This window comes from Bos indicus, chromosome 8 (assembly GCF_029378745.1).
Source record: "Bos indicus isolate NIAB-ARS_2022 breed Sahiwal x Tharparkar chromosome 8, NIAB-ARS_B.indTharparkar_mat_pri_1.0, whole genome shotgun sequence".
Classification (NCBI taxonomy): Eukaryota; Metazoa; Chordata; class Mammalia; order Artiodactyla; family Bovidae; genus Bos; species Bos indicus.
Genome location: NC_091767.1, coordinates 77,538,630 through 77,555,749, shown reverse-complemented (window position 1 = coordinate 77,555,749; position 17,120 = coordinate 77,538,630). Strand labels below are relative to the sequence as shown.

At 43.0% G+C, this 17,120-nt stretch overlaps 1 protein-coding gene and 1 long non-coding RNA gene across 4 annotated transcripts in view; one reads left to right on the top strand and one right to left on the bottom strand.

The window, feature by feature from the left end:
• Positions 1 to 1,145: 1,145 nt before the first annotated feature.
• The window catches only part of SLC28A3 (solute carrier family 28 member 3), a 77,498-nt gene continuing 61,523 nt past the window's right edge, over positions 1,146 to 17,120 (top strand). Inside the window, exons 1-2 of one of the 3 annotated variants that reach the window (XM_070795051.1) lie at positions 1,146 to 1,280; positions 4,622 to 4,751. In XM_070795051.1, the coding sequence (XP_070651152.1) occupies positions 4,674 to 4,751 (78 nt within the window). In that variant the 5' untranslated portion in view covers positions 1,146 to 1,280; positions 4,622 to 4,673. Of the gene's footprint in view, positions 1,281 to 4,293; positions 4,460 to 4,542; positions 4,752 to 17,120 lie in introns of those variants that run through there. The other 2 variants (XM_019966494.2, XM_070795050.1) reach the window with 2 other exon arrangements.
• Positions 1,171 to 17,120, bottom strand: part of LOC139184603 (uncharacterized) — a 40,835-nt gene continuing 24,885 nt past the window's right edge. Inside the window, exon 3 of the long non-coding RNA XR_011568149.1 lies at positions 1,171 to 1,254. This is a non-coding gene — a long non-coding RNA (uncharacterized lncRNA). The remainder of the gene's footprint in view (positions 1,255 to 17,120) is intronic.

The window sequence follows — 17,120 nt, the reverse complement described above, 5'->3', positions numbered from 1 at the left end:
CTTTACTGGCCCACCCTTGTACCAAGATCGTCTGGCTAAGGATTATAACTAAAGTGATCCAGAAGGCCAAGTAATCATAAATCATGGGTGGGCATTATCCAGGCAGCAGATTCTACACCTGGCCTTTCCTAGTACCAGCTCTATAGCAGGGGTGTTGAAAAGCAAAATCTAACTTCAAAGGTGATTTTGGTGGAGAAGCATCTCAAAGTATTTTCTATTTCAAACACACATTCAGTTCAGTTCAGTCACTCAGTCATGTCCAACTCTTTGCGACCCCATGAATCGCAGCACACCAGGCCTCCCTGTCCATCACCAACTCCTAGAGTTCACTCAAACTCATGTCCATCAAGTCGGTGATGCCATCCAGCCATCTCATCCTCTGTCATCCCCTTCTCCTCCTGCCCCCAATCCCTCCCAGCATCAGTCTTTTCCAGTGAGTCAACTCTTTGCAGGAGGTGCCCAAAGTACTGGAGTTTCAGCTTTAGCATCATTCCTTCCAAAAAACACCCAGGACTGATCTCCTTTAGAATGGACTGGTTGGATCTCCTTACAGTCCAAGGGACTCTCAAGAGTCTTCTCCAACACCACAGTTCAAAAGCATCAATTCTTCGGCGCTCAGCCTTATTCACAGTCCAACTCTCACATCCATACATGACCACAGGAAAAACCATGGCCTTGACTAGACGGACCTTTGTTGGCAAAGTAATGTCTCTGCTTTTTAATATGCTGTCTAGGTTAGTCATAACTTTCCTTCCAAGGAGTAAGCGTCTTTTAATTTCATGGCTGCAATCATCATCTGCAGTGATTTTGGAGCCCCCAAAAATAAAGTCTGACACTGTTCCCACTGTTTCCCCATCTACTTCCCATGAAGTGATGGGACCAGATGCCATGATCTTCGTTTTCTGAATGTTGAGCTTTAAGCCAACTTTTTCACTCTCCTCTTTCACTTTCATCAAGGGGCTTTTTAGTTCCTCTTCTCTTTCTGCTATAAGGATGGTGTAATCTGCATATCTGCGAAGGCGCAGGAGCGGCTGAGAGGAGCTACCCGCCGCCGGAGGCCAGGGGCGGCGGCCCCGCCCGAGGTCAGGGGCGGCGGCCGGGAGGTGCTACCCCACGTCCAAGGAGCCGGGGGCTGCGCGGGCGGGCGCTGGAGGGCCCAGAAGAGCTACTCCACGTTCAAGGTCAGGAGGGGCGGCGGTGAGGAGATACCCTTCGTCCAAGGTAAGGAGCAGCGGCTGCGCTTTGCTGGAACAGCTGTGAAGAGATACCCCACGTCCAGGGTAAGAGAAACCCAAGTAAAAGACACATTATTGCTTTTCTTTTTCTCACTCTTGGATTTTCTCTTAATCTAACCAACTCAAAAATTCAAGTTGGTTAGATTAGGGTTTGTACCCATCACAGGATTACATTTTTAGTTTACTAAACTACTCCAAGATGTATCAAAAAAAAAAAAAAATGTTAGTCTGTAGTACGTGAAATGTCCTTCCAGGGATGACAGCAGGAGCAGATAAAAATCATGCTGAAACATGTAATACATTGTTCTCAACATGGGAGAAATGTTGTGGACAATTTTTTTTAATTCATTTTACTCTTTTTGGAAATATGTCACCAAAAGGAAAAGAATGACCTTACTATAGAACTACATACATGAAGCAAGATCTACTGACATGTGTTTAGAATTTTTTACTTGCATATTTTTGATAAATTTGAAGGGGGTGGGGAAGTGTTTCATTTTTCTTTAATATTTGATATACAGTCCATGGTTTTGGGTCTAAAAACGAACTTTTATGGAATGGAATAGAACATAGATCCCTTGATTAAAAAGTCTAGTGATTTGATTGCTATGCAGTGATTTCAAAGTTTAAAATTGAGTTTGAGGAACCCTGCAATGAAAATAGCTGATGCAGTAGAGTTAAGAGACAGTTTCCCAGGCCTTGGCACAAATTATTCCTTACAAATAATGATTCTGCGCAACTGGGGAATGATTTAATATTCGGTCTTGGAAAGTTGCAAGGGTCTTTCACCTCATTTTCTGATCACAATGTCTATCTCCAAATTGTTTAAAATGAGCCATAGTTTCTACCAAGGTACCATCAAGTGATAGTCCCGTGAATAGTCCTGTTAATTCTTGTGCTGCCAAGAAAGTCAGAATTTCATTACTTCTAAAAGCTCTTAACCAAAAATTTCCGATATATAGCATTTTAAGTTAAAACTTCTCTGGAAATGAGCATCTATTTTTGCATTTTAGCATCCTACTTGTACATGCAATTTGCCCCAAGTAGCTCTCAAGTTTTCCTTTTGGCTGGTATTGCCTTAGAATGACCGAGAAGGCAATGGCAACCCACTCCAGTACTCTTGCCTGGAGAATCCCATGGATGGAGGAGCCTGGTAGGCTGCAGTCCATGGGGTCTCAAAGAGTTGGACACGACTGAGCAACTTCACTTTTACTTTTCACTTTCCTGCTTTGGAGAAGGAAATGGCAACCCACTCCAGTGTTCTTGCCTGGAGAATCCAAGGCATGGGGGAGCCTAGTGGTCCACCATCTGTGGGGTCGCACAGAGTCGGACACGACTGAAGTGACTTAGCAGCAGCAGCCTCAGAATGAAATGAACAGGTCACTGTGTCTTTCAATCAACACTGTAGTGTGATCTTGCTTGTACTGTGACCTGCTCTCAAATATGCTTGTATCTTTTCAAACATGCTGTCTACAGCCTAGGGGTAGAGAAAATACTGGGTTGTTGCCTGCAAGAATGTCAAGACATTTGAATCACATTTCTGCAATTACAACCATAAACAGAAGAATGAAGGTTTTTCTTTTTCTTTGGTGAATAAGGATCCTCTCCAACTATAAACTAGATTGAGTCTTGAGCAGCCATAGACAACACATAAATGAACGGGCATGTTTGTGTGCAAACAAAATTTTATTTATGAACACTGAAATTTGAATTTCATATAGTTTATGTATGTCATGAAATATTCATCCTTTCAATTTTTTCAACTGTGTTAAGATCTAGAAACCATTCTTCGCTCCTGGGCTGCCTAAGGACAGGCAGAAGGCTGGGTTTAGATCTTGAGCTGAGTTGTAGTGAGCAGCAGAGCCAGGATTTGAACCCAGGCAGTATAGGTCCAATGAGCTCTTAACATACACACAGACACACACATGTATGTATATATGTTCATATCATCATATTGTATATATGTATACACGTATACATGTATATGTGTTCATATATACACATATGTGTATACACATATTCAATATGATGATAATGATAGTAAATCACACTCTTTATAGAAAATTTAGCAAAGGATGAAAGAGAAAATAGCAACCACCCATAAAACCACAACCCAGGACTTTCCTGGTAGTGGTGGTACAGTGGCTGAGAGTCTGCCTGCCAATATAGGAGTCACATGTTCAATCCCTGGTCCAGGAAGATCGCACATGCCATGGAACAGCTAAGCCCATGCACCGTAACTACTGAGACTGAACTCTAGAGCCTGGGAGCCACAACTACTGAGCCCACGTGCTGCGATTACTGGAGCCCAGGCACCACAAGGAAGAGTAGCCCCCATTCACCACAATTAGAGAAAATCTGAAAGCAGCAATGTAGACCCAGTGCAATCCCTATAAATAAATAAAATAAAACATGCACAGGATTAAAAAAAAACACAACCCAGAAATAACCACTAGTAGTATTTGATATCTTCTTCCATTCTTTGTCTACTGCACACAGCATTCAATTTATACATTTTAGTTTTTCACTTGACATAAACATTTTTTCACATTTCCACACAGGCCTCACAATTACAATAATGAATAGATGTATGATAGTTCATTTTAAATGTACTAGGGGAAATTGCTGTTTTGGAAAAAAAAAAGTCCCACAGCTAAAAATTTCATAGAGGAAAGAATCTTTGAAGTTGGTCACTTTTCGTTTACTGCTACATCTTTGCATTTATTTTTAAGATATTTTGATCTGGACCATTTTTAAACTCTTAGAAGTCTTAAACACTAGACCATCAGGGAAGTGCCTCTAGGAGTTGAATTTTTGAAGCAACCCAATCCACCAGACCTGAATTTGACTTTTCACTGTCCATTCATTAGCCAAGTGGCCCTGAGCAAACCATTAACTTTTGTTACTCTGAGATTAACTGAGGTGATGTTCATGGACACCTCAGTTTTCCCTTGTTTCAGGATAAATCAAGACCACCATATGTAATGTCTAGAACCTGTGTTCACAGGTATTCTGTAGCACAGAATCCTGGTCACTTGGTAATTGCCAGCGCTTACGTCTCCTGCCACTCACCACTCCCAGTGTCCAACACTAGCACAGGAATTAGATTCTTTCACTCAAGACTGTAGAGAAAATGTCCTTTTCTGTTCTGAGCACCACAGGATTCTTCTTCCCTGAGTAAAAATGGACCGGCAGGAATGGGGATAATGAGAAGGAATAATAAGGTAGGTGGACCTGACCTGAAAGCGTCCACCCCGCCCCTCGCCACTCCTGCCCCACCCCAACCAGGAGATTTAGATCAAAGTTCCCAAACTGAATCGATGGCCTGGTGCCTATAACAGCAGGTGGCATTCTGACTTCAGCAGAGGCTGTGTTTGATTTCACAGGTACAGCGGATCTCCAGCCCAGACATCTGAAAAGACTCCGGAGCCCAAGTCCATGAGCAGCAAAATCTCTGTGGAGCTGCAGAGGGTGGCGGCCCTCCCAGCCCAGGGTTGCAGCAACACTGGCTTTCAGGTGAGCAGAGCTTTTGTTTTATGTTTAAGACCAAGTAATTAATGTCCTTTCCTGGCCTTTCTGGCAAGTTTTTTCACTAAAGCAGAGGGGTTATTGTAATGCAATAAGGTTCTTAATGGTTCTCTTTAAGCCTATTATTCTTTCCTTCTTGGGTTGACAAACCTGAAAAGTCTCTTAACTCAACTTGTTTTGATCCCTGACCTGCCCTGTCACTTGAAAACAACACTGTGCTCTTCTGCCTGTGTTTAGGGCTCATATGGCATGGATATAGTATTTACCTACAGACAGTTTCCCAAAGAACTGGTGAGTGGGGAAGAATGGGAAAGAATCCAGATCCTGAACGTAGTCAGCACCTCAGAGTCCCTTCCTCTCTCTCTTTCTTTAAGTATACATGTGTATGCTTTTTTTCCCACCAAACTTCAAACTTTTTATTTTGTATTGGGATATAGTAAGTTAACCAGGTTGTGGTAGTTTCAGGTGAAGAGCAAAGGGACTCAGCCTTAAATATCCTTCAACCCCCTCTCCCACCCAAGCTGGCATATAACATTGAGCAGAGCTCCAGTCCTTGTGGGTTATCCATTTTAAATATAGCAGTGTGTACTTGACCTTCCCAAACTCCCTAACTATACCTTCCCCCAGCAACCATAAGCTCATTTTCTAAGTCTATGAGTCTCTTTGTTTTGTAACTAAGTTCATTTGTATCATTTCTTTTTAGATTCCACATATAAGGGATGTCATACAATATTTCTCCTTCTCTGCCTGACTTACTTCACTCAGAATGGCACTCTCTAGTTTCATCCATGTTGCTGCAAATGGCATTATTTCATTCTTTTTAATGGCTAAGTATTATCCATTGTGTATATGTACCACATCTTCTTTATCCATCCCTCTGTCAATGGACATTGAGGTGGCTTCCATTTCTTGGCTATTGTAAATAGTGCTGCAATGAACATGGATACTTTTGGATCATGTTTTTTTTATGAATATATGCCCAGGAGTGAGATTGCAGGGTCATATGGTATCTCTACTTTTAGTTTTTTAAGGAACCTCCATACTGTTCTCCATAGTGGCTGTGCCAATTAACATTTCTACCAACACTGTAGGAGGGTTCCCTTCTCTCCACACCCCCTCCAGCATTTTCTGTTTGTGGATTTTTTGCTGATTGCCATTATGACTTGTGTGAGGTGATATTTCATCATAGTTTTGATTTGTATTTCTCTAATAACTAGCGGTGTTGAACATCTTTTTTGTGTGCCTGTTGGTCATCTGTATGTCCTTTTTGAAGAAATGTCTATTCAGATCAGAGTTCCTTTTTCTTAAACCAGGTATTAAATCCTCTGTCAGATCAGGCCTGGGTACCTGCCCCACACAGCTGGGTTTTGCAAACTGTCTTATGTCATCAACCAAAACTCACTGAGCGAGTAATGCTGCTTGGCCCAGGTCCATATGTCACAGGAGACTGTCACCAGAAAATACCAGGCTTTCTGATTGGGTCTGGGACAGGGATTTTTCAAGGCTCTTCCCAAGTATGCTTCCTTTCCTAAGCTGACACTCAACCTGGGAAGCCCATGTGAACAGATGTCAGAAATCCCTTAGGCTTCAACTTCGATACGCAAGCAAAACAAATGTTTAAGCAACAGCAAAGAAAGGAACAAGGAAGGTAAAAGGGTTTGACTCAACCCTGAGTTGTCCTGAGTCTTGCACAAGTTACTGTAGCCTCCCTGAGCCTCAGTTTCATCTGTGTATTTATCACAGTCATGCTTATCTCACAGGTTATAAGTGTAGGGGAGAGAAAATCTTTCCCTCTACTGCCTTAGATTCAGCCCCTGAGGTCTATGAATTAAACTGACAAATGGGAGATTAAATAGGAGAAAAGGCACACAAATTTTATTAATATTTTTAATTTTCTGTACACATAAACTTCACAGAAAGAAAGTAAAAATCCCAATGAAGCAGTAAGACTCAGAGGCTTATATATGTTTTTTAAAAGGATGATAAATTGTGGAGAAGTATATAGACAAAAGAAAGAGGGATTGGGCTTTTAGGGTCAATAAACTGTGGGGAAGTGACTAGGAAATACGTGGCGGTAACTACTGGAAGATAAGATTAAGATACCTGTGAGATGTCTCCTCACCACCTCTGCCTCCAGTGATACAGATTGTTTAAGCACTGACCAGGTCATCTGTCCAGTGCTAGACCTTCAATAAGAATTTCCAGAGACACCTATTTACTCAGCACGGTTGTTAACTGCCCCCTAGATATGGCCACCACTAGGGAGGGAGCCAATTCAAGAGGGAATAACACGCTATTCTGTGTCACAGATGTTCAGAGAACATCAGGTGTCGCTTAAGGATAGGCAGGGATTTCCCAGATAAACAGGGAAGGTTGTGAACAGAGCATCTCCAACAAAGAGAACTGCCTATGCCCTGGCCCAGGACCTGAAAGAGCCTGTATGCTCTGGGTAGAGAGGATGTAGAGCTGGGGGGTGAAGGGAGTGGGGGAGGCTGGTGTTAGACCATGTGGCCTCCATGTGTGCTCATCAGATGTTTGAGAAGGAAACGATCAAAATTTATATGATCAAAGTATTAAAGTACTCCAGCACTACTTAAAGGTGAACAGAAATGGGAAGAGATTTGTGTGTGGTTGAGACACCAGTTAGGTTAGTCTGATGGTCAGAACCAGGTTACAGGCAATGGAAACTGATGCTGGGTGACAGTATTAATACTAATTAGAGGCCCCCCTGCAGTGGGATTGTCAGGGAGAGGAATAAGAGCTCCCCTGCCCGTGAATATTTCCACAACTTCCTCTGTAATATATGTAAACGATGTATGTACTATATGTTTCTTAAAAAACGGTCTTAATTCACTCAGGCTGCTGTAACAAAATATTGCGTTGGCTAAAAAGTTCATTCAGGCTTTTCCCATAAAATCTTAAAGGAAAACTCAAACAAACTTTTTGGCCAACCCAATATCTCGGACTAGGTGGCTTGTTATTGTTCAGCTGCTAAGTCATGTCTTGGTTTTTTGCAACCCTATGGACTACAGCACGCCAGGCTTCCCTGTCCTTCACCATCTTCTGGAGTTTGCTCAAACTCATGTCCATTGAGTCGATGATGCTCTCCAAGCAACTCATCCTCTGTTGCCCTCTTCCCCTGCCTTCAATCCTTTCCAGCATCAAGATCTTTTCCAATGAGTCAGCTCTTTGCATCAGGTGGCCAAAGTATTGGAGCTTCAGCTTCAGTCCTTCCATGAATATTCAGGGTTGATTTCCTTTAGGATTGACTGGTTTGATTTCCTTGCAGTCCAAAGGACTCTCAAGAGGCTTCTCCAGCACCACAGTTCAAAAGCATCGATGCTTAGCCTTCTTTATGGTCAAACTCTCACATCCCTTCATGACTACTAGAAAAACCATAGCTTTGACTATACCAACCTTTGTTGACAAAGTCCCGAACAAACTTTTTGGCCAACCCAATATCTCTAACTGGGTGGCTTATAAACAGAAATGTATTTCTTGCAGTTCTGGAGGCTGAGAGGTCCAAGATAAAGGCATCAGCAGATTCAATATCTGGTGAGGCCCCCATTCTCACAAAGACAAAAATACCAGGGAGCTCTCTGAGGTCTTTTTTTATAGACACTAATCCCATTCTTGAGTTAATCACGTCCCAAAGTTTCCATCTCCTAACATACCACTCAGGGCATGAGACTTTCAAAATAGGAATCTGCAAGCGGGGCGAGGCATAAAGTAGAAAGTGCCTAGCACAATATGAACATAATAATAGTAGCTCTTGGTACTCAGGTTAAAAAGAATGACACATCCACATTTCTAGCTTGAGATGTCAACTTGGAAGTGATTCCCTTTACAGACATAGAAAATCTAGGAATCAGGTTGGAGCAAGGAAGAGAATGACTTCATTTTGAGGCCTGTTTGAAATTCAGATGACACCAAACATTCAGATAAAGATGGAGATGAAGCAGGAAGCTTCGTGCACATCTGCACCAGAGCCTGGAAGGGACACTATACTTTGGGGGGGCTGTTAGCAGAGAGGTGGGCAAGGGCGTGGATGAGACCATGGGAAGGGAACCTGGGGAGCACCAGTGTTTCAGGAACTGGAAAGTCACAGGAAGAGAGGACAGAACCAGGTGAGGGGGAACAGTCTGGGGAAGCTGAGGGGAAAAGAACTGCAAGGTCAAAAGCAAAGACTCCTCCATGGAGGAGACAAGTTCATTTGATTTGCTAACTTGGATATCACTGGTCACTGGGGGGAGGGTGGGGGCTGGGGACAGTTTGTGTTGTGAGTAGGTGTTAAGAGCCTGGAGAAAATAAGGATAGAAAAGACATTCCTCTGGCAGAGGGGAGAGAGGTGGGCTCAGAAGAGGCAAGATCAGAGTTGTAGGCAGGGTTTTTCCAATCACTGTAAAATGTAACATGCAGAAAAACACATAAAACCAGATAGACAAGGTATTAAAAAATACCAGCCAGGTCAAGGAACAGGACACTGTCATCCCTCAGCTCGGACAGTCCCATCCTGCACATTCTGTTCAACTGCCTCCCTCCCTCAGGATAGCAAAATCAAATAGGGAACTCTAGTCAACATCTGGTAATAACCTACAATGAAATAATCTGGAAAAGAATATATAGACAGAACTGAATCACTTTGCTGTACACCTGAAACCACCAAAACGTTATATAAATCATCTATACTTCAATTTAAGAAAATAAAATAATGTGGTAATTCTGAAAAACAAGTACCTCCCCCCTTTCCGGGGTTTGTTGTTGTTGCTGTTGCCATTATGGTTCCTATTGGTTTGTTTATTGAATTAACTGAACTAATTCTATGGAATCTGCGTTTATTGTCATGGGGTCGCTAAGAGTCAGACACGACTGAGCAACTTCACTTTCACTTTTCACTTTCATGCATTGGAGAAGGAAATGGCAACCCACTCCAGTGTTCTTGCCTGGAGAATCCCAGGGACGGGGGAGCCTGGTGGGCTGCCGTCTATGGGGTCGCACAGAGTCGGACACGACTGAAGCCACTTAGTAGCAGCAGCAACAGCAGCCACTAAAGGCTCTGTTCAGTGAGTTTAATAATTAGTTATGGATCTGACATAAATTCCCAAGTGCCTGAAACCAGTCAATGTCCCAGTCCGTGATAGGGGCTCTGGGACTGCTGGGGAGGTTGTCCGAAGTCCTCCAGCAGGCCAGCTCCAATTCCGTGTTTACTTGACTCCCTGCTTCTGCTGAATTTCCACATCAGCCAGAGATGAGAATTTTAATTTTTCTCAGATTTTTCTCAGGCATGTCCCTGGGCTTCTAGTTTCCCTTATGGATATCTCATTCTCCAACTTTTCCTTTACATTTTTGTTTATCTTGCTGTTTTCTCCAACTGTCATCACCATCTCAGGCAGCTGCCTCCGATGTTAAACCATGGCCCTCAGGGAAATAGTATTGGGTGAACGATGACTCAGGAGAGACAGGTTTGATCCCTGGGTTGGAAGAACTGCTGGAGGAGTGCATGGCAACCCACTCCAGTTTTCTTGCCTGGAGAATCCCATGGACAGAGGAGCCTGGTGGCCTACAGTCCATAGGGTCACAAAGAGTTGGACACGACTGAAGTGACTTTGCATGCATACACTTACACAAATGCAGACTCAGATTAAATAAAGACAAGCCTTGTGAGTGGGAATTGCCGAGAAACTGCAGGACAGGTCAAACAAGGGCTGTGATCTTGAAACTAGACTTTGGGAGAGTGACATTCCCATTTTGCCTCTTCCTTAGGATGCTAGGCTGCTTAGTTTTCACTGCTATTTCAGTTGTTTTTCAAGGTCATCATGACTCTGGGGAGAGTGGAATAGGACTAGAGAGTTCAGACACCACAAAGCCTGCAGTTCTGAGATTCAGTCATTTTATTTGGAAAAAATACTCTGGATTGTCATAAGCCTTTGGTTAATTTCCAGAGCTCCGAAAAAGTGATTTTGACAATTTTTCCAGTGTTCTTGTTGCCTTTATGAAGGTAAGGAATTTGAGATGTTCTTACTCCATCATTCCTGCCAATGGTACCAATAACCTTAGGATTTTTTTTTTTTTTAATTTGGGCTGGGGGGGTCTTCTTTTCTGCGTGGGCCTTCTCTCCAGTTGTGGCAAGCAGGGACTACTCTCAAGTTGCAGCTCCCTGACTCTAGAGTATAAGCTCAGTATTTGAGGCACATGGTCCTAGTTGCTCCAAGATGTAAGGGATCTTCCCAGGTCTTGAACCAGTGTCTCCTGTATTGGCAGGCAGACTCTTTACCACTGACCCACCAGGGAAGCCCAATAACCTGAGATTTAAATAGCAAAGTTAGACATGTCATAAAGGAGTATGTGTATGATTAAATGATGAATGGTTCTAGCCACATCTGAGGCTTCAGGAGAGTGTGAGTAGCTTTGGGAGGAATGCACCAGATGATCAGTCATGAGTACAGCAAGGACTAAGGTTCTGAGGCTTACAGCCATCATGGCTGCCTTTTACCATGGGGAAGAATTCAGGCATCTAATGGTCACAGGAAAAGGAAAGGAGAAGCGGGAGATTAAATGGTTTATTTTCCTACCATGAATATCCCTTCTGATTCTAAGAGGCTTCATTTGAGGTTTTACATGTTGGTTGCATGGAGTAAAACCTGATTTGTTATCTGTCTCTGGTCCTGATTGTCATGCAGGTGTCATGTCAGTGATGACTAAAAGCCCTTGATCAGTCATGGGAACACCAATTGAAACTGGCTCACAGGGCATTGTGTGCTGCCAACACAGCCCCAACCTCCACACCTCTAAAGGATGGGCTGCCAAGGTTTTCAGGAAAATGTTCTTACCTCAGTTAAGACAGATCCAAGACTGGTTACCAGGCTTCCTCTCTCTCTCTCTCTGTTTTACCACTGATTATAAAACTTCCACTCCATAAGCTCTTAATTTAAAAGGAAGACAGTGATGCTTGCAGACCCATTTTATCTAGACACTGTTGATGTTGATGACAAACTAGCCCCCGGATGCTAACTGAACTGTTATTTGTCAAAAAATATCAAAGATGGGAGAATTTGAAATTTTATATAGAACAAATTATTGGGAGCATGAAATCTCTATCATGCCACAGAAATTTGGAATTTTGTTTTCATATTGCAGATTTAGGCAGACATAGAACAGCATGATTTTCACTTAAAGCCAGGCTCTGGAGTTGGAGGCGTCTAAATTCACTCCACACGTGGGCTAAGACCTTTGACCCAGAAGCCATTTATAGTCTTGGCATGCCTGGTCATACTTTCTTTTTCCTTTGAAAATCAGAAAGAAAGAGAAGGTAAAAATGTCTTATATCCTTTGACAATAAAGAGAAGTTTCTTATGAAAATCCTGGGAGTCACAAGGTTAAGAAAACTCTCATGGGTTTTCAGGAACAAAGGAGATGATTACTGGGAATGATTGTCAGGAAATATACCTGAAGATACCTTGGTGTTCCTTCCAATCTCCTGGTTTTATAAATTCAAGCCTTTGTTTGTTTCATTCCTTCCAAGAGCCAAAACTCTTTCAACATAAAGCATAACATTTATTGATTCAACAAAAATTTATTGAGTTCTGACCTCATGCCAGACATTATACTAGGAGCTGAAAACAGGCAGCTTCTGTTAGGTTAAATTAGGTAACAGTGGCAAAGTAGCACAACATAGTCTGCAAAGAGTGCTATTCATGATGCAAGGAGGTGAGCTCCCCTAGACTGGGAGTTGGAGAAAATTTCCTAAATGTTCAAAATGCGTATCTACAGGCTTTCATTCCCTCACTAACTCATTCTACAAATATCTTTTGAGCACCTACTCTGAGCTGTTGCTGTTGTTGTTCAGTCGCTATGTTGGGTTCGACCCTTTTCCCTGTCCTTCACTATCTCCCAGAGTTTGCTCAGACTCTGAGTCCATTGAGTCGATGATGCTATCCAAGCAACTCATCTTCTGTTGCCCCCTTCTGCTACTGCCTTCAGTCTTTCCCAGCATCGGGGTCTTTTGCAATGAGTTGGCTCTTCACATCAAGAGGCCAAAGTATATGGAGCTTCAGCTTGAGCATCAGTCCTTTCAGTGAATATTCGGGGTTGATTTCCTTTAGGATTGACTGGTTTGATTTCCCTGCAGTCCAAGGGATTCTCACACATCTTCTCCAGCACAATTAAAAGCCATCAATTCTTTGGTGCTCAGCCTTCTCTATGGCCCAATACTCACATCCATACATGACTACTGGAAAAACCATAGTTTTGACTACGCAGACCTTTGAGCTGAGTGGATGGAAAATGCTCATTAGGGCCCAAAGGGTATAATTCCCCAGGCCACCATGTCAAGAACTATTTTTTTCATATGACATTATATGGAGAAGTCAGGGCCCTGAATGAAAAGATTATGAGAGACATGAACAGGAAGATGGAGAGGGTGGTAACAAGAGGCATACAGGAATAGAGGACAGTTTTTTATTTACCTCATGGCTCTTTGCTAATTTCAAAATCTTGGTCCCAAGAATCTAAAACCAATATGTTTACATTTAAAACTGAATTTCTATACTCTGTGGACTTAGGAACATTCTAGAATAAGTTAGCCAGCCAGATTATAAGAGGTTGCAACTAAAGTCATGGAAAAAATTCCTTATTGAGAGGGAGGGATAAATTAGGATTACATATACACACTACTGGGCTTCCCCGGTGGCTCAGCTGGTAAAGAATCCGCCTGCAGTGTGGGAGACCTGGGTTCAATCCCTGGGTTGGGAAGATTCCCTGGAGAAGGAAAAGGCTACCCACTCCAGTATTCTGGCCTGGAGAATTTCATGAACTAAGTCCATGGGGTTGCAAAGAGTCGGACACAACTGAGCAACTTTCACTTTCACTATACACACTGCTGCTGCTGCTGCTGCTAAGTCTTTTCAGTCGTGTCCGACCCTGTGCGACCCCATAGACGGCAGCCCACCAGGCTCTGCCGTCCCTGGGATTCTCCAGGCAAGAACCCTGGAGTGGGTTGCCATTTCCTTCTCCAATGCATGAAAGTGAAAAGTGAAAGTGAAGTCGCTCAGTTGTGTCCAACTCTTAGCCACCCCATACACGGAGGTCCAGCCCCGGTAGGATCCAGGGATTCCCTCGGGAGGACGGCGTCGGCGATTAAAAGATAAATAATAGATAAAAGGAGAAAGAGACAGGGAAAGAATTTTGCAGTTAAGAAAATAGAGGAGAGAAAAGAGGCTAATATTCCTTGGTTTACGCAGAAAGCTAATAAAGCCCCAGCACAGGACTTGCTCTGTTCACGTAGGCCGCAGGCACCCTCTCGAATCTCGGAAGGTGCCCTACCCTGGGCACCTTCTTGAGTGGGTCTTAGAAGCCCAGGCAGGAAAGTGAATGCAGAGAGCCCCTGCGCTCCATGGAATCAGCCTGAATAGGAAAAGGAAAGAGAAAGAACGACATGGGGAGACGGAGCTTTGGTGAGCAAGGCCCGCACTTTATTTTCCAAAGTAGTTTTTATACCTTAAGTTGTGCATAGAGGATAATGGGGGAAGGGATAGAGTCAGGCAAGGTCAGCAGTCCTTGATCCTTATCGAAGCCAGGCTTTCTTCCTGCAAACTTATCATATGCAAAAGTTTTAGGTGATTTACATCATCTTCTGGCCAGGAAGCCTGTTAACATTTTATGACCCTTTTCCTCAGAAAACTTATTTTTCTCCAAAGGTGATAATCCTAAAGTCAGGCGTCACCCTCCAAAAGCATTAGATAAAGTTGCATACCTATAGGGCAAAAGTGGTGGGCTATAACAAGAAAAGAATTAACTCAAGGGTCCAAGGTTACAAACATTAAAGCTACTACTTACATGTCTATACACCAGCTATATTAATCAATACACTCCCAGGGACACAGTAGGTAAGGGATATGGAAACTTGGCAGCAAGCATTAGCTCAACAAAGAAATCCTCTACTAATTCTATTTAGCAATTTTAGAGTTTTAAATTGATTTTCTTACAGAGAAAGGTGGTCAGGGATAGATCCCGTTAATGTCAGAAGAGTTGGTGAAAGTCGTAAAATAGTAAAACAGACAGATTTTGGTTTTGGGGTAAATGCTCAGGCAGGCCCAGAGGGGCACCCCTCGAGTTCTGGCTCGACTTGCCCACAAGAACTCTCCCACATGACCTTTGTCATGGGTGGGGACTCCTGTGTTGGCTCCCGGCACCCACGGGCTGCAGCCCACCAGGCTCCTCCATCCATGGGATTTTCCAGGCAAGAGTACTGGAGTGGGGTGCCATTGCCTTCTCCCACTATACACACTACTATATATAAAATAGATACATAACAAAGACCTATTGTATAGCATAGGGAACTATAGTCAAAATCTAGAGATCTCTTCAAGAAAATTAGAGATACCAAGGGAACATTTCATGCAAAGATGGGCTCAATAAAGGACAGAAATGGTATGGACCTAACAGAAGCGGAAGATATTAAGAACAGGTGGCAAGTATACACAGAAGAACTGTACAAAAAAGATCTTCATGACCCAGATAATTATGATGGTGTGATCACTCACCTAGAGCCAGACATCCTGGAATGTGCAGTCAAGTGGGCCTTAGAAAGCATCACTATGAACAAAGCTAGTGGAGGTGATGGAATTCCAGTTGAGCTATTCCAAATCCTGAAAGATGATGCTGTGAAAGTGCTGCACTCAATATGCCAGCAAATTTGGAAAACTCAGCAGGGGCCACAGGACTGGAAAAGGTCAGTTTTCATTCCAATCCCAAAGAAAGGCAATGCCAAAGAATGCTCAAACTACCGCACAATTGCACTCATCTCACACGCTACTAAAGTAATGCTCAAAATTCTCCAAGCCAGGCTTCAGCAATACGTGAACCGTGAACTTCCAGATGTTCAAGCTGGTTTTAGAAAAGGCAGAGGAACCAGAGATCAAATTGCCAGTATCCGCTGGATCATGGAAAAAGCAAGAGAGTTCCAGAAAAACATCTATTTCTGCTTATTGACTATGCCAAAGCCTTTGACTGTGTGGATCACAATAAACTGTGGAAAATTCTGAAAGAGATGGGAATACCAGACCACCTGACCTGCCTCTTGAGAAATCTGTATGCAGGTCAGGAAGCAACAGTTAGAACTGGACATGGAACAACAGACTGGTTCCAAATAGGAAAAGGAGTTCGTCAAGGCTGTATATTGTCACCCTGCTTATTTAATTTCTATGCAGAGTACATCATGAGAAACGCTGGACTGGAAGAAGCACAAGCTGGAATCAAGATTGCCGGGAGAAATCTCAATAACCTCAGATATGCAGATGACACCACCCTTATGACAGAAAGTGAAGAGGAACTTAAAAGCCTCTTGATGAAAGTGAAAGTGGAGAGTGAAAAAGTTGGCTTAAAGCTCAACATTCAGAAAACGAAGATCATGGCATCTGGTCCCATCATTTCATGGGAAATAGATGGGGAAACAGTGGAAACAGTGTCAGACTTTATTTTTTTGGGCTCCAAAATCTCTACAGTTGGTGACTGCAGCCATGAAATTAAAAGACGCTTACTCCTTGGAAGGAAAGTTATGAGCAACCTAGATAGCATATTGAAAAGCAGAGACATTACTTTGCCAACAAAGGTCCGTCTAGTCAAGGCTATGGTTTTTCCTGTGGTCATGTATGGATGTGAGAGTTGGACTATAAAGAAAGCTGAGCGCCGAAGAATTGATGCTTTTGAACTGTGGTGTTGGAGAAGACTCTTGAGAGTCCCTTGGACTGCAAGGAGATCCAACCAGTCCATTCTAAAGGAGATCAGTCCTGGGTGTTTTTTGGAAGGAATGATGGTAAAGCTGAAACTCCAGTACTTTGGCCACCTCATGCGAAGAGTTGACTCATTGGAAAAGACTCTGATGCTGGGAGGGATTGGGGACAGGAGGAGAAGGGGACAAGAGAGGATGAGATGGCTGGATGGCATCACTGACTCGATGGACGTGAGTCTGAGTGAACTCCGGGAGTTGGTGATGGACAGGGAGACCTGGCGTGCCTCGATTCATGGGGTCACAAAGAGTCAGACACGACTGAGCGACTGAACTGAACTGAACTGAATATATATATGAGTCATTTTGCTCTACTCCTGAAACTAACATATGTTAAAAATCAACTATACAACAATTAAATATATATGTATATTTCTCTATGAAACATGATCAGAAAGTAACCCATTAATATGAGACGAGGCTCTTTGCATCATGAGAAAGTGTCAGTCACAGTCTAAAAGGGGCCAGAACAGGCATTAACAGCTCCCCTTCTGGACCACACAGTTACCTTACTCTGCTGACCTGCTCAGCTTTGGAAATGTACTGATCATCCTACACTGTCATCCATATTA